The 16,857-nt window shown below is 32.9% G+C and overlaps 4 protein-coding genes across 7 annotated transcripts in view; 2 read left to right on the forward strand and 2 right to left on the reverse strand.

The window, feature by feature from the left end:
• Positions 1 to 634: 634 nt before the first annotated feature.
• Positions 635 to 4,852, reverse strand: LOC119600250 (ubiquitin-conjugating enzyme E2 R2). Of its 2 annotated transcripts, none has more exons than XM_037950363.1 (4): positions 4,633 to 4,852; positions 3,439 to 4,106; positions 1,655 to 1,964; positions 635 to 1,596 (listed from the first exon to the last, which is right to left on the reverse strand). In XM_037950363.1, exons 2-3 carry the CDS (start codon positions 3,943 to 3,945, stop codon positions 1,674 to 1,676), a joined length of 798 nt encoding a protein of 265 aa, XP_037806291.1. In that variant the 5' UTR covers positions 3,946 to 4,106; positions 4,633 to 4,852; the 3' UTR covers positions 635 to 1,596; positions 1,655 to 1,673. The 2 variants fall into 2 exon arrangements, with proteins under 2 accessions (XP_037806291.1, XP_037806292.1); XM_037950364.1 differs by lacking the exon at positions 4,633 to 4,852 and adding an exon at positions 4,391 to 4,491.
• Positions 4,853 to 5,103: 251 nt separating this feature from the next.
• Positions 5,104 to 7,784, forward strand: LOC119600238 (probable Ufm1-specific protease 2). Of its 3 annotated transcripts, none has more exons than XM_037950346.1 (5): positions 5,125 to 5,233; positions 5,394 to 5,507; positions 5,568 to 6,587; positions 6,646 to 7,093; positions 7,160 to 7,784. In XM_037950346.1, exons 2-5 carry the CDS (start codon positions 5,469 to 5,471, stop codon positions 7,513 to 7,515), a joined length of 1,863 nt encoding a protein of 620 aa, XP_037806274.1. In that variant the 5' UTR covers positions 5,125 to 5,233; positions 5,394 to 5,468; the 3' UTR covers positions 7,516 to 7,784. The 3 variants fall into 3 exon arrangements, with proteins under 3 accessions (XP_037806273.1, XP_037806274.1, XP_037806275.1); XM_037950347.1 differs by having other exon boundaries at positions 5,186 to 5,203; XM_037950345.1 differs by having other exon boundaries at positions 5,104 to 5,507.
• A 154-nt stretch (positions 7,785 to 7,938) lies between these two features.
• LOC119600251 (general transcription factor IIH subunit 4) lies at positions 7,939 to 9,660 on the reverse strand. The gene is made up of 2 exons (XM_037950365.1): positions 9,242 to 9,660; positions 7,939 to 9,180 (listed from the first exon to the last, which is right to left on the reverse strand). The coding sequence occupies exons 1-2, from the start codon at positions 9,508 to 9,510 to the stop codon at positions 7,983 to 7,985; spliced, it is 1,467 nt and encodes a 488-aa protein (XP_037806293.1). The 5' UTR covers positions 9,511 to 9,660; the 3' UTR covers positions 7,939 to 7,982.
• A 96-nt stretch (positions 9,661 to 9,756) lies between these two features.
• LOC119600218 (centrosomal protein of 135 kDa) overlaps positions 9,757 to 16,857 on the forward strand; it is a 40,027-nt gene continuing 32,926 nt past the window's right edge. The window contains exons 1-9 of the mRNA XM_037950312.1: positions 9,757 to 10,058; positions 11,712 to 11,838; positions 11,898 to 12,035; positions 12,106 to 12,332; positions 12,405 to 12,877; positions 14,504 to 14,586; positions 14,643 to 15,279; positions 15,339 to 15,549; positions 15,613 to 15,728. Coding sequence (XP_037806240.1) covers positions 9,885 to 10,058; positions 11,712 to 11,838; positions 11,898 to 12,035; positions 12,106 to 12,332; positions 12,405 to 12,877; positions 14,504 to 14,586; positions 14,643 to 15,279; positions 15,339 to 15,549; positions 15,613 to 15,728 — 2,186 coding nt within the window. The 5' untranslated portion in view covers positions 9,757 to 9,884. The remainder of the gene's footprint in view (positions 10,059 to 11,711; positions 11,839 to 11,897; positions 12,036 to 12,105; positions 12,333 to 12,404; positions 12,878 to 14,503; positions 14,587 to 14,642; positions 15,280 to 15,338; positions 15,550 to 15,612; positions 15,729 to 16,857) is intronic.

The following is a 16,857-nucleotide window of genomic DNA, read 5'->3' on the forward strand; positions in this document are numbered from 1 at the left end:
TAAAAATTTAAATTTCACTAAAAATTACAATTTCACTAAATATTGCAATTTATCCAAAAATTACAATTTCACTAAATATTGCAATTTATCCAAAAATTACAATTTCACTAAAAAATGCAATTTCACTAAAAAATGCAATTTCACCAAAAATTATAATTTCACAAAATTGTAATTTCATCAAAAAGTTAAATTTTACAAAAAATTCCAGTTTCACCAAAAATTTCAATTTCACTAAAAATTTTAAATTTTACTAAAAATTTCAAATTTTACTAAAAATTTCAATTTCACCAAAAATTTCAATTTCACCAAAAATTTTATTTTTACCAAAAATTACAATTTCCCTAAAAATTGCAATTTCACCATAAATTTCAATTTCATTTAAAAAGTGAAATAATTTTTTTTTAATAAAGTGGACGAATTTTCGTTCTTTTTGTTTTTATACTCTATTATTTTATTGGCATTTTATTGATATTTTTTAAATTTTTATTAATGAATTTTTTATTTCTATTAAATTATATTTAATTTTGTCAAATAAAAATTGAGATTATGAGCTTTTGAGTAAAGAAAATATGAAATTAAATTAAATGTATTTTAATTTAATGTTTTTTTCAAGGACTTTTTTGTATTTTATTTGTTTTTTTTTAATAATTTAAATGTTTATTATATAGTTTTTTTTTTGTTTGTTTAATTATAAGAGATAGTTATGAAAGAGATACTTAAAAAAATATATTTATGTAGATTGAGAAGGGGTGTTTGGGTGTGTGTGTGTGTGAACGTATAGACTGGCTTAAAATGAGAATTTAAAAGTTTTCTTTTAAGTCTTACAATTAAGGTAGTTTTTTGTATTATTATTATATTATTATTTAGCAACAAAATATTGTAATGTATAGCAGAGGATAAAAGTTGTTAAATTTTAAGATAAAGCAGTTATTTTTTAATAATTTTTCGAATTAAAAAAAAATTAACAAATTTCGCCATTAAATTTAAAGATTCGTTGTGGATTAAGGTGTTTAAAACAGAAATAATTAAATTATTTGTTTCCATAACTAAAGGGATTTACAGATTTTTAAGAAAATGCTTTAAATCTGTAACATATTAGTTTTTTTTTTTAGCTTTAATTAAAGAAATTTGTGTTTAAATATTTATGGTTCAGTTGGGTATATGGCAATTTTTGTTTTTATATTAAAATTGTTTTTTTTATTTTGAGTGTTTGTCTGTCTGTGTGTGTGTATTTTTTAACTATTTGGCTTTAATTCTTGGTTTTAATATGTTTTTATTATTATTAATATATAATTTAACAAATTAGTTTTTGAAGTTTATAATAATAGTTATACATAATAAATTTATTTGAAATATTTTAATTAGTTTAGTTAAAAATGGAAAATTTTGTTGCTTTTTTACTGATTTCATTGCAAATAAACTTAAATCTTAAAAACAAAAAAAAAAAAAAAAAAAACATTAAATTAAAAAATATATATGAGAAAAAATATTCCTGATATTGCTAAAAGACACTGTCTTTGCCAAAAAAACAAATAAAAAATAAAAAAAAGAAATCCCCCTGCAGCTATAAAACTAAAGAAATTTACTGATGCCAACCTAAAGATAAATTAAAAATTGTTAAAATTTCTTAGTGTTTTGTACAAATTTCTCTCACCTTTTCTTTTGGTTCTTTTTTATGTTGTTTCACCTTTGCCACTATCATCTGCATTATCATCGTCGTCATCATCATCCTCCTCATCGTCGTCTTCATCATCGTCATCGGTTGGTAAATCATCTTCAGTTTCTAAATCGAAGACATCATCAAAGAAGTTTGAGTCTAGTGTTGGTTCATTTGTTTCTTTTCGTTTTGGTTTAATGCAATAATCTTCGAGGGTCATGGGTACAACAATGCCTTCTTTTTTGGCCTCAGCATTGGCAGCTAAAGCTTGTTTACGTATTATATTGGGATATTCATTATCTTTGCCCTAAAAGATAGAATAGAACTGGATTAGAACAAAAGTAGAACTGAACTAGAATTAAACTAGAACTGAACAGAACTAGAACAGATCTAGAACAGATCTAGAACAGAACTAGAACAGTACCAGAACAAAGCTAGAACAGATCTAGAACATAACTAGAACAGAGCTAGAACAAACTAGAATTGAACTAGAACAGAGCTAGAAAAGAACGTGAACAGAACTAGAACATAACTAGAAATGGACTAGAACTGAACTAGAACTAAAGTAGAACTGAACTAAATTAAACTAAACTAAACTAGAACTGGATCTGAAGTAGAACAGAACTAGAACATAACTAGAACTAGAACAGAATTAGAACTGAACTGGAACATAACTAGAACAGAACTAGAACAAAACTAGAACAGAACTAGAACAGAACTAGAACAGAACTAGAACAGAACTAGAACAGAACTAGAATAGAACTAGAACAGAACTAGAACAGAACTAGAACAGAACTAGAACAGAACTAGAACAGAACTAGAACAGAACTAGAACAGAGCTAGAACAGAACTAGAACATAACTAGAACTAGAAACAGAACTAGAACAGAACTAGAACTGAACTAGAACAGAACTAGAACTGAACTAGAACTGAACTAGAACTGAACTAGAACTGAACTGAACTAGAACTGAACTAGAACTGAACTAGAACTGAACTGAACTAGAACTGAACTAGAACTGAACTAGAACTGAACTAGAACTGAACTAGAACTGAACTAGAACAGAACTTGAACAAAACTAGAACAGAACTAGAAATGAACTTGAAATGAACTAGAACTGAACTAGAACTAAACTAGAACTGAACTAGAACTGAACTAGAACTGAACTAGAACTGAACTAGAACTGAACTAGAACTGAACTAGAACTGAACTAGAACTGAACTAGAACTGAACTAGAACTGAACTAGAACTGAACTAGAACTGAACTAGAACTGAACTAGAACTGAACTAGAACTGAACTAGAACTGAACTAGAACTGAACTAGAACTGAACTAGAACTGAACTAGAACTGAACTAGAACTGATCTAGAACTGAACTAGAACTGAACTAGAACTGAACTAGAACTGAACTAGAACTGAACTAGAACTGAACTAGAACTGAACTAAACTAGAACTGAACTAGAACTGAACTAGAACCGAACTAGAACCGAACCAGAACCGAACTAGAACCGAACTAGAACTGAACTAAACTAAACTAGAACATAACTTGAACTGAACTAGAGCTGAACTAGAACTGAACTGGGAAAAATTTATAAACGAAAAAACTGCAACTGAACTAGAGCTGAAGTAGAACTGAACTAAAGTAGAACAGAACTATTACTAAACTAGAATTGAACTAGAACTTAACTAGAACTACTATTTGTGATGAAAGTTTTCTATAGAAAACTTGTTCTGTTTGTGATGTTCTGACACAAAATTTTGCATTTCTTCACTCCCTCACTCACCTGAGAATCTCTCCATCGTCGATACATAACGGAGGCATCAACATTCGCCGGCGAATATGTATTCGGTTCATTGAGCAACGAAATCACCGACAACAATATGGTTCGTACATTCTGTGTTGGATTCCAACGTTCACATGGCAGCTCACCACTCTGTGGATCATCGACCGGCGGATGTAGTATGGAAATACACAGATCACCATTTTCATAAACATTCGGATGCCAAACTTTGGTTAGAAAACGAATGGAAGGTGGTGAATAGGGATAATCATGAGGAAATTTCATATGAGCCTTAAAATAGCCACCCTGATAAAGCGTATCGGGTGGACCAAATATGGCTACCTCCCATTCGAAGAGATTATCGTCATTCACCAATTTAACGCGAAATCCCTCAACTGGTTCCTCTTGTAGTGATTTATATTCTAAGGCCAAAGCTCGTACCGCTGAGCTGCTGGGTGTGGCCAATGATGAAGAATTTGTAGAGGAAGTGGAGGCCAATGAATGTGACATTTAGTATTATGTTAGAATATAGTATACAATAAACACTCTTTAAATTGTCTGTCTTTTATGCAAATTGTATATTATGGTCGTTTTTAGTGGTTGTTGTTGTTATGAGCACAATATTTGTTGTTGGAAAATTTTTGTTTTCTTTTGTGGCACTTGCAATTTAGCTGAAAATTATTGAAATCAAAATAAAAATTAGATAAATTTTTTTTTTATTGTTTTAGTTTTTTTTTTAAAGTTATGAAAAACAACAACAACAATAAATTTGGATGTCATTAGCCAGCATCTCTGCCAAGGTGAACTAGCCAGCCAGCCAGCCACCTCAACCTCAATTTTTTGTTATTATTGTTGTTTTCTTTACACTATCTCATGCAAAATTTGCAACAACAAATTTTGTATGCATTTAATTTTGATTTTAATAAATTTTAACAAAAATATTAACACTTCATACATAAATTGTTTATATATCTTTTTTCTTTTCTGGTGAATTGCAAATTTCTTTTGTACTTTCTTTATTTCTATTGTTTGTATATATTTTTTATAAGAATTTTCTGCTTTTTTCTTTCCCCCCTTTCTCTTTTTTTATACAAATGTCATAAATTTTTCCAAGAACAGTTTTTTTCTTATATTTTATGGCTGCGTCACAAGAAAGTTTTTCATTTTTTTGTGAAAATTTCTTTTCTTTTTACTCACTTTGTTAAATTTCTTTTAAAAAGCACACAAATTTATTAAAATTTCAAAATATTTAATATTAGAAATTTGTTGAGTGTTAAACTGGGCAAAATTTATAAACGAAAAAACTGCAATTTATTTTGTATTTTTGCCGATATATTTTGTGTTGCTCGAAACGTATTTAATAAGAAAATGAGGGTTAAAGTAGAATAGAGAGAATGAAATAACGAACAAAACTGAGTAGAGAGTTGCCAGTCTGGAAATTTTATATAGAAAAATATAAATAACGAAGAAAATTAGCAAAAATATATGATAAATTAGTTTAAAACATTTAAAAATTAGTAAAAATATATGATATATTAAGCTTATGTTTTAATTTTTAATAATTTATATAAGATTTAATATTGATTTTTGTTATTTAAGCGTTTTTCTTGTCTCTTGTTTGCTGTCACTGTTTTTATTTATTTAAGCTATCATTGCTTAGTGAATGTGGTTTTAAAAAGAAGCTTTTTGTTATTGTTGTGAACTTTTTTATTATGGGTTTGTAGGGGTGTTTAGCTATTTAAACAGCCAGGAATATAAGCAAAAATATGTAATAAATGAATTCAATGTATTTAAAAAAGTAATAAAAATACATAATTAATTCTTTAAATAAAATTGTTTATTAGTATTTAAGCGTTTTTCTTGTCTGTTGTCACTGTTTGTATTTTTGTGCTATTACTTCTTAGTGAATGTTATTTTAAAAAGAAGCTTCTTGTTATTATTGTTGTGCTTTTTTATAGTGGTTTTTGAAGGGGGGATCCAGATATTTTGCCAACGCATTAAAAAAATTTTCCGTATAAAATTTTATTCCTAAAATGTTGCCTAAATTGAAAATTTCTTCGTTTTTATTAAAGGTAAGGAAAAATCTTATTAAAATATTTAAATGATTAGAAAATTTGATGTTTATATTAAAGCGTTTGGAGCAAGTTAAACAACAGTGCAGTGGCTGTTTGTTTGGGGTGTTTTATGCTGAGGGTACTTTGCTTTTGATGGGCTTTAATGTCGAGTCCACTATAGGACAATTGAATTATGAGCAAATACAACATAAATTCCCGGCGGAATTGGATTTATGTGGTTTGGTTAAATTTGGTCATTGTACCGATGCTGAGGCTCATTTAACAGAGATATTCAAAGATGTTGACATCACCGATAATCCTATATTATTGAATTGTGAACTCGGCACTTTGGTGGGTTTAAAGGCTTCATTTTTAATGCATGGCAAACTGCAGCAGGTGCCCTATGAGGTTTTGGAGGCAGAGTTTATTTATCGCGATTTTTGTTTTACCCGTTTAAAATTTAGCTGGACTATTTATACCGAAGATAATCCCTTGGCAGTGCGTAAGGAAATGCATGCTTTGCGCAAAACTATTTCCGGCGGCAGTTTAGCATTTAATATAGCTCCTTCACAAGTTTATATAACTAATGGTGGTGCCCAAGGTTCGGGTTATGCGGGAGCTAAAAAGTCCATTAACAATGATTCTGTTATTAAAGAGCTTTTATTGTCTCTGCAAGAGGCCATTTACTATCAGCAAGAAGATAAGGAAAATTCGGGGGAAAGGAAGGGCAAAAAATCCAGCCCCACGGAAATACAACTGAATGCTTTATTTGGAGCCTTGGGTTGTGATTATGATATCTTAAATATCGATGTTTTACGCTGCAAGACTAGGGAATTGACAGAGGCCGATAGTAGCAATAAAACTATGGCCTCCATGAGCATGTGCTTAAAGCCGGCCGAACGTAAGTTTAGTATACCCATAGAAGTGGAATCCATGGCTATATTAAGTAAAACCACCAAAGTGGGTAGACTGTATGACATATTAATCGAGAGTATTTGTCGCGCTTTGCGTTTGTGTGAGCAGAGCATTAATGAACATTTGGAGGAAAGCGAATCAAAGCAATTAATGGCTCCTCGAATGTTTAATTTCTTTCCACAGGTGAGTTTATGCTATAAAATGAATATAATTTATTTAAAACTTTTAAATACTTCCAAAGGAATTTGGTCATTTTATATCCTGTTGCTATTTGGATGGTCTGGCTGATGACAATAGTGTAATGCAGGAAAAACGCAAACGTTTACATCGTCACTTTGGTTTGAGTGTAACACGACCCTATTTTAGACGTTCCAATGCTTGTTTATTCCGTAATGACATCACCACCAATGCTCCACTGCTGAACACGCATGTTGGCCTTAAGCCAAGTGGTGTTCAAGATGGCAAACTATATCTGGTGCAGGGCAACTATCATTATTATCATTATTTGCAGCAACAAATGCAGGATAAGGGTTGGGGTTGTGCCTATAGATCTCTGCAAACTATATGCTCCTGGTTCTTGCTGCAGGGTTATACGGAAAGGGCGGTGCCAACGCACTTGGAAATACAACAATATTTGGTTAAAATTGGTGATAAACCTCAACAATTTAAGGGTTCTTCTCAGTGGATAGGTAAGATTACCCTCCCTTTCTTGAATATTAATTTAGTATTACAAAGAGTTTATTTTCTTTTTTAAGGTTCCACTGAGGTGGGCATGTGTTTGCAGGGTTTTCTTAATGTAGACTCTAAAATACAACATTGTGCCTCCGGTTCGGAGTTAGCTCTCATCGCTTCCGATCTGGCCATGCATTTTCAGACTCAGGGTACTCCCATTATGATTGGCGGCGGTGTTTTGGCTCATACTATTATTGGTATTGATTATTGTGTGCAATCGGGTCAAGTGAAATTCCTTATTTTAGATCCTCACTATACGGGCGAAGATGATTTGCATACCATCCAGGCGAAAGGTTGGTGTGGCTGGAAGGGTATGGATTTCTGGGATAAGAAAAGTTATTATAACTTGTGTATGCCACAAAGACCCATTATGTTTTAGTTGTATTTGATAAGCGATTTTCTGTTTTTTTTTTTTACTAAATTTCCTTTAAGTGGCGTTTTTTATTGTTATTTATTTTCAAAAGTGTGTGTTTCTGTATGTGTAAAGTTTTTTGCAAATTTGGGACTTTAGATAGTTATTCTAATGCTTTGTTTTTAAGAAATTATGTTCAATATTTATAAAGGTCTCTAGAGATTACATGAAGTTTTTTTTTTATAATTTTGATAGCACATTTTTTGTATTACCAGTAAAAATAATAAATGTAGAAAAAATAATTGCTTTCCCATTTCCAGATTTATTGAGAAGAAAAGTTGATAGCCGACCTCTTGTAAGGTCTTTAATTAACATTTTAACTTACCTGAAGGCTAGGCCAACTCCACTTCAATTGAAAATTAAACTGAACTTTTAAAACTGTTTTAAATCTAACACTTAACATTAACGAATAACTAGGTATTCTCTTCTCTTTATTAGCCACCACTCTTTGAGTATCTTTTCCAATATTTCTTAACATCATCATGACCATTTTTCGTCACCACCATTGTGCGAGTCCTTTCATTTTGCCACACCAGCACACTAATAGATTGAGCATAGTCGCGTAGGGTTACAAAATCGGCCTGCGATAAAAATTGATTATATACCACACCCTCGGTATATGTAAAACGATTACGTTCCAATTCCCACAGTTTAATTTGATCCACTACCGTGGGTGGTAAAGGAGATTTCGACTTAATAGCCGATTCCGTTAATTTCATATTGGGATGAGAGTATTGTTCTAAATAGCTAATAATTTGATCGGCTGTAATGCCGCCTCTGAGGGCCTGGCGCACAGAGTCGCGTGTCAACACACCCACCACTAAATTGGGAAAACGATACAGTAATTCTGTAAAGAGACCCAAGACGGCGACTTGTAAAGGTGAATCGGTGTAGGCATAAACACGATAATTTGTTTCCACTACTATGTATCCACTTTCCTGCGACTTTTCCTCTTCCAAAACGACCGCTGGTACAGTAGCAGCTTTATTGGTGACATTTAAGGCCAAACGGGTGGGATAAAATCTGCCCTCTTTACGTTTGCGTTGAAATACTAAACCAAATTCTCTTAAATGCTGCAGAAACGTTAACATTTTGGGTGACATTCCCTCAGAACTGTAATCCCTACCCAGAGTAGAGAAACTAAGTTGAAACAACATGCTGAGACATTCGGGCAAAGATAGACCTCTCTCTTCACAGGTGTCTAAGTACTGCAGCATAAAGTGCCATACCTGGGATTGAGTATCTAGCAAGAGAAACTGGAATCCCTGCCGTGTTATGGTTATAACCGAGTCCTCACGCTTCATAAGATTAGCATGTAATAGAATCCTCACAGCATCGGGGCTAATGACTTCGCTTTCTTGACTTTTACCCGAACCACCCGTACCCACCATGTAATGCAGCACACAACGCCATCGTGACATGGCATATTGATCCAGGAAAGCTATATCACGTGGTTTGGAATCTTTTTCCAAAGTATGAGACATAGACCAGGGTTTACCGCCTCCCAATAAAGCAATTTTTAGATTCTTCTTGAAGGTGGGACACAATTCCCAGGCCGATAAACCTCCCGGGATGGCAGTAGTGCGCCAAACATTTAGCTCAGTTAAGGTATTAGTGGAAACTTGTTGTTCTCTGTGTAAGAAACCAAAATGTAAGAACTATTATTATTTCCTAATATAAAAACCCCACTTACTTGGCATAATGCTGTGAACCCCAAGAGGCTACCACCGCCTGAGGCACCGGTTGTTCGGCAAATAATATGCGTATTATAAACTGCCTCGCTATTTCCGGCAGTTCCCTATAGACCGCTAAACATATAGTTGGGTAGTTATATAGTCGTTCCAAGGTATCCGCAGAACGTGTTCTCAGGTATTCTTGGAAATCTTTACATTGCAAATTGGCCGGTTTGTTAGCCAGCAGAGAAACTTGTGACGAAGAACGTGAGGATTTAGAGTCGCTCATTTCAATTGCAAATGAAACTAACGTACTCTAAGATGTTATTTAAATTGAATTTAAAACATTAATTTCTTTAAAAATAATAAAAGGTACAATTTATATGAAGAGAAAACCCGGTGCTGTTTGCTTCCAAAAAATTTACTACTGCGTTATATATAAAAGCTGATTGTTTTATGTTTGGCAAGATAGCCGCCGTAGAAACGTTTAAAGACACCGCCGACGTTAATATTTATCGGCACAGGCCTTTGAGTATAAATTTTGACATTAAAATGCCGCTTTTTTACTTGTTTACATTTATATTTAAATTGTTCCGCTAAAAATCTATAATTTAATGTTATTTTATAGTTAATTGATTGTTTAAAGTATAAAAACTATTCAAAATGAGTTTAAGTGATAGTGTATTTAATAATTTACGCCAAAAGTTGGATGTTATGGGCTATCGACAGTCATTGCCCTTGGCCGCTATACCACTTGTTGGAACCTTATTTGAAGATTTTATTAAAACTACCGAAAGTTTAAGAGATTCGAAAAAGCAAATTATGGAATTATTAGAGGTATTTATGAAATTAGTTTATATTTTTATTAATTGATTAATTTGTTGTTCTGTTGGGGCCAGAACTTTTTGTGTTGTCCTTCTGTGGGTTGTCATAGAGGTTTGTGTGGTCAGTTTTTTCTTGCTTGGTAGGGGGGTAAATAACAGTGTTGGCTTTAAATATAAATACAGATTTCTGTTTTCTATTATTTGAAAAAAAGTAAACAATTGAAATAGAACTGAACTAGAACTAAACTAGAGCTGAACTAGAACTGAACTAGAATTAAACTAGAACTGAATTAAAACTGATCTAGGACTAAACTAGAACTGAACTAGAATTGAACTAGAACTGAACTAAAACTGAACTAGAACTGAACAAGAACTGAACTAGAAATGAACTAGAACTGAACTCGAACTGAACTAAAACTTATCTAGAACTAAACTCGAACTGAACTAGAACTGAACTAGAACTGAACTAGAACTGAACTAGAACTGAACTAGAACTGAACTAGAACTGAACTAGAACTGAACTAGAACTGAACTAGAACTGAACTAGAACTGAACTAGAACTGAACTAGAACTGAACTAGAACTGAACTAGAACTGAACTAGAACTGAACTAGAACTGAACTAGAACTGAACTAGAACTGAACTAGAACTGAACTAAAACTGAACTAGAACTGAACAAGAACTGAACTAGAAATCAACTAGAAATGAACTAGAACTGAACTCGAACTGAACTAGAACTGAACTAGAACTGAACTAGAACTGAACTAGAACTGAACTAGAACTGAACTAGAACTGAACTAGAACTGAACTAGACTGAACTAGAACTGAACTAGAACTGAACTAGAACTGAACTAGAACTGAACTAGAACTGAACTAGAACTGAACTAGAACTGAACTAGAACTGAACTAGAACTGAACTAGAACTGAACTAGAACTGAACTAAAACTGAACTAGAACTGAACAAGAACTGAACTAGAAATCAACTAGAAATGGACTAGAACTGAACTCGAACTGAACTAAAATTGTACTAGAACTGAACTAGAACTGAACTGAATTAGAACTGAACTGAACTAGAACTGAACTAGAACTGAACTAGAACTGAACTAGAACTGAACTTGAACTTGAACTGAACTAGAACTGAACTAGAACTGAACTAGAACTGAACTAGAACTGAACTAGAACTGAACTAGAACTGAACTAGAACTGAACTAGAAATCAACTAGAAAAAATCATATGTTTATTTTAAATATACTAAAATGTTTTTTTTTGTTTAATTTATTTGTAAACTAATATTTTCTTTTCAACAGCTTAATTTTCCATTATTTACATCTGAAATCTTCAACCTATTTACAAAACAATCAATTATTGTTCTCAATAAAGTAAAAATTATTCATATTAAATGAAAATTTTTAAATTCTAAGTATCTCAAACAAATTTTACTGTATACTTTACTGTTTTCATTCCTTACACCAACTATTGTTATATATTTATGCCTACTACAAACTAAAGAAGTTGCTTATAACCTTTTCAACACAAACATTTTCCTTTATAATTCTTTCCGTTGTGACCCATTTAATAAACTTTCTATCATATCATGTTTTTATATACGAAAAAACAATTATTAATATAAAATCCTTTACCCTATTATGTTATTGCGTGTTTTTAAGGAAAAATCATGTTGGGAATTGGGTGTCGAACCGTACAAGTGTGATAATTCACGTCTACTACAAGAATGCAATCAATTGCATACACAAATCCTAAAACAACAAGAAGAATATGAGGAAAAAATACAAGGTTTGTTTCGAATTTAAAAGAAAAAAATCAATTTTATTTTAAAGAAATCTTAATTTTAGAACTAAATATTAAAATTCGAGATCTACAAACCGATAAATTACATTTACAACAACAGTGTGAACAGTTGCAACAACAATTAAAGCAAATACAAACTAAAACTGGCAGTACAAATATGAAAAATGGCAAGGAAACGAAATGTAAGATTAAATGATAAAAAAAGATATTATAATTTTAAAAATAAACTAAAATTAATTTAAAATATTTAAGCCAAGAAACCTTTTATTACCACCGTACGCTCAGGCCATGAATTGCCCGCTTTGCAGCCTTTACAGGATCATAATAGTAATTTGAAATGTACAAAGTGTAATATGGGTTATTATCAACGCATTGAGACCGGTGGCGGTTTAACAACTAAAGCTGCAGATAGAAATTTAGAACAATTAGAAAATACCAATAAAGATTTAATGGATCACATAAAATTTTATCAGAAAAAGGTAGAATTTTAAACAAATTCCTTAAACAAACACAAATACAAACATAAAAATATTTAAAAAATTCGTTAACAGATAGAAGCCCGCGATCGTGAAATCTTACGTCTTAATGATTTGCTGGCCGGAGGACGTCCTCCTGCTGCCTTGGCTCGTGATTGTTGCTATAAAAACTTTAACACTCTCAATGAAGATATTGATTTATTGCAGCGCGAAAAAATGGATAGTCTTACGCGAATGCGTGAATATCAGGAACAAATGCACGAGGCCATGCAAAGGGCTTTGGATTTAGAGAAATCAAATCGTTCTTTACAAAAACAATTGGAAGAATTAAAAGATGCCGCTTTAATGGTGGAAACACAAGCGAATAACGAAATTGCTTTAAGGGAGGCCGAAGTGGAAATGCTTAAAAGGCAGTTGAAGGAAATGATGACAAAAGAGAAGAGTGGTCTGGATAAACAGAAAGTCGAGTTGAAGAAGGGAAAGTCTGGGGCAGTGACCACAATAGACAAACATAAAATTAATGAGAAAATTAATGAATTAACACAAAAGGTAAACATTTTTATAGAAAAAAAATCAGAACTAGAACAGAACTAGAACATAACTAGAACAGAACTAGAACAGAACTAGAACAGAACTATAACAGAACTAGAACTGAACTAGAACAGAACTAGAGCAGAACTATAACAGAACTAGAACTGAACTAGAACAGAACTAGAACAGAACAGAACTAGAACAGAACAGAACTAGAACAGAACAGAACAGAACTAGAACAGAACTAGAACAGATCTAGAACAGAACTAGAACAGAACTAGAACAGAACTAGAACAGAACTAGAACAGAACTAGAACAGAACTAGAACAGAACTAGAACAGAACTAGAACAGAACTAGAACAGAACTAGAACAGAACTAGAACAGAACTAGAACAGAACTAGAACAGAACTAGAACATAACTAGAACAGAACTAGAACAGAACTAGAACAGAACAGAACTAGAACAGAACAGAACTAGAACAGAACTAGAACAGATCTAGAACAGAACTAGAACAGAACTAGAACAGAACTAGAACAGAACTAGAACAGAACTAGAACAGAACTAGAACAGAACTAGAACAGAACTAGAACAGAACTAGAACAGAACTAGAACAGAACTAGAACAGAACTAGAACGAACTAGAACAGAACTAGAACAGAACTAGAACAGAACTAGAACAGAACTAGAACAGAACTAGAACAGAACTAGAACAGAACTAGAACAGAACTAGAACAGAACTAGAACAGAACTAGAACAGAACAGAACTAGAACAGAACTAGAACATAACTAGAACAGAACTAGAACAGAACTAGAACAGAACGAACTAGAACAGAACAGAACTAGAACAGAACTAGAACAGATCTAGAACAGAACTAGAACAGAACTAGAACAGAACTAGAACAGAACTAGAACAGAACTAGAACAGAACTAGAACAGAACTAGAACAGAACTAGAACAGAACTAGAACAGAACTAGAACAGAACTAGAACAAACTAGAACAGAACTAGAACAGAACTAGAACAGAACTAGAACAGAACTAGAACAGAACTAGAACAGAACTAGAACAGAACTAGAACAGAACTAGAACAAACTAGAACAGAACTAGAAACAGAACTAGAACAGAACTAGAACAGAACTAGAACAGAACTAGAACAGAACTAGAACAGAACTAGAACAGAACTAGAACAGAACTAGAACAGAACTAGAACTAGAACAGAACTAGAACAGAACTAGAACAGAACTAGAACAGAACTAGAACAGAACTAGAACAGAACTAGAACAGAACTAGAACAGAACTAGAACAGAACTAGAACAGAACTAGAACAGAACTAGAACAGAACTAGAACAGAACTAGAACACTAGAAGAACTAGAACAGAACTAGAACAGAACTAGAACTAGAACAGAACTAGAACAGAACTAGAACAGAACTAGAACAGAACTAGAACAGAACTAGAACAGAACTAGAACAGAACTAGAACAGAACTAGAACAGAACTAGAACAGAACTAGAACAGAACTAGAACAGAACTAGAACAGAACTAGAACAGAACTAGAACGGAACTAGAATAGAACTACAAGTCAACTAAAATTCAACTAGGAAGGACCTGATTTTACAACTTATATGTGTATTTGATTCTTTTTACAGAATCTGAACTCAAGCAAGAAAATGATCACTTACAGCGTAAAGTTTCAAAATTAAAAACGAAACTGCAATACTTGCAAAAAGGTATGTTTCAATGCTCCAAACAAAAGACTACAATTTCTAACATTTATATTCCCCAGAAATCAAAGAAATCGAATCTCAACATGCCCAACATTTAGATGAAGAAAAAATACGCCTCAAATCGGAACGTGATTTCTTTCAAAAAGAATATCTACGCCTACTTAGCAAGGCGGGTTCAGACAAAGAAATTGAATTTCTTCAAAACCAAATTAAGTCTAAAGACGAAGAACTGCGCGTTTTACGTTCCGAGTTATGTATAAGACAAAGTAATGCTCTTGTGCCCTGCCTTAAAGATAACCAAAATCTTGCCTCCTCCTTACCCTCCACAGCACGTTCTACTGCCTCTAGTTCTAGCAGTGATTGTGTTCAGGCTGTGGTCTTGAGAGTGGAAAGAGAACGTGATTGTGCTAGAGCTGAAGTGGAACGTGTTAAATGTGAAAGGGATACATTAAGGGAGAAGCTATTGTGTACCACTAAAATGCATGATGAGCAAATGCATTGTACACAACAGCGTTATGAGGGACTTAGTGAACGTTTGCGGCAATTAGAAAGAGAAAATAGGGAATTACAATCAGCACGTATGCCATCGGAGTCACAAATAATGATGTTGAAAGATGAGCTGGAGTGCTATAAACAACAGCAGTTCCAATTGAGGGAGGAGAATAATAAGCTACAAACGACCTACAATCAGTTGAAGTAATTTGTGGATATTATAGTGGAGGATAAATTATAGAATTTGGCTACTTTTATTTCAGAATGCTACACGAACAGACCGAACGCTGTTTATCGGATTATCAAAATAAACTTTTATTAGCTGAACGCCAAATAGAATCCTCAAATATGCGTTTAAATACTTTAGATACCAATCGTGAGTCTTCCCAGCAGGAGGTGATCAGATTACGCAGTGAAGTAGCAGCTTTAAAGCAGACTTATGTTTCTTTGGAAAATGAAAAGGATAAAATTTTGGTAGGATTTATTTTTTTTAACAAATATTATTATTTGTTTATAAGACTTTTGTTTACTCTTTAGACTCAATTAGATTCGAAGACAGAGAAGGTTTATCAATTGGAATATGAACTGAAAGCCTGCAAAGAAAAACGTAATATGTTAGAGAAACAGGTTGGTGAATTGGAAGAGCAATTAGGGTAAGTGAGACATTTTTATTGCAAACAATAAAACATTTAATAACAAATAAACATTTTTTTATAAAAACTTTTTAAAGTTCAGTTCTAGTTCAGTTCTAGTTCAGTTCTAGTTCAGTTCTAGTTCAGTTCTAGTTCAGTTCTAGTTCAGTTCTAGTTCAGTTCTAGTTCAGTTCTAGTTCAGTTCTAGTTCAGTTCTAGTTCAGTTCTAGTTCAGTTCTAGTTCAGTTCTAGTTCAGTTCTAGTTCAGTTCTAGTTCAGTTCTAGTTCAGTTCTAGTTCAGTTCTAGTTCAGTTCTAGTTCAGTTCTAGTTCAGTTCTAGTTCAGTTCTAGTTCAGTTCTAGTTCAGTTCTAGTTCAGTTCTAGTTCAGTTCTAGTTCAGTTCTAGTTCAGTTCTAGTTCAGTTCTAGTTCAGTTCTAGTTCAGTTCTAGTTCAGTTCTAGTTCAGTTCTAGTTTCAGTTCTAGTTCAGTTCTAGTTCAGTTCTAGTTCAGTTCTAGTTCAGTTCTAGTTCAGTTCTAGTCAGTTCTAGTTCAGTTCAAGTTCAGTTCTAGTCCAGTTCTAGTCCAGTTCTAGTTCAGTTCTAGTTCAGTTCTAGTTCAGTTCTAGTTCAGTTCTAGTTCAGTTCTAGTTCAGTTCTAGTTCAGCTCTAGTTCAGTTCTTCAGTTCTAGTTCAGTTCTAGTTCAGTTCTAGTTCAGTTCTAGTTCAGTTCTAGTTCAGTTCTAGTTCAGTTTTAGTTCAGTTCTAGTTCAGTTCTAGTTCAGTTCTAGTTCAGTTCTAGTTCAGTTCTAGTTCAGTTCTAGTTCAGTTCTAGTTCAGTTCTAGTTCAGTTCTAGTTCAGTTCTAGTTCAGTTCTAGTTCAGTTCTAGTTCAGTTCTAGTTCAGTTCTAGTTCAGTTCTAGTTCAGTTCTAGTTCAGTTCTAGTTCAGTTCTAGTTCAGTTCTAGTTCAGTTCTAGTTCAGTTCTAGTTCAGTTCTAGTTCAGTTCTGGTTCAGTTCTAGTTCAGTTCTAGTTCAGTTCTAGTTCAGTTCTAGTTCAGTTCTAGTTCAGTTCTAGTTCAGTTCTAGTTCAGTTCTAGTTCAGTTCTAGTTCAGTTCTAGTTCAGTTCTAGTTCAGTTCTAGTTCAGTTCTA

The sequence above is a fragment of the Lucilia sericata genome, unplaced genomic scaffold (genome assembly GCF_015586225.1).
Source record: "Lucilia sericata isolate MDLA Ls3-8-SP2 unplaced genomic scaffold, ASM1558622v1 Contig000108F_arrow, whole genome shotgun sequence".
In the NCBI taxonomy this organism is placed as follows: Eukaryota; Metazoa; Arthropoda; class Insecta; order Diptera; family Calliphoridae; genus Lucilia; species Lucilia sericata.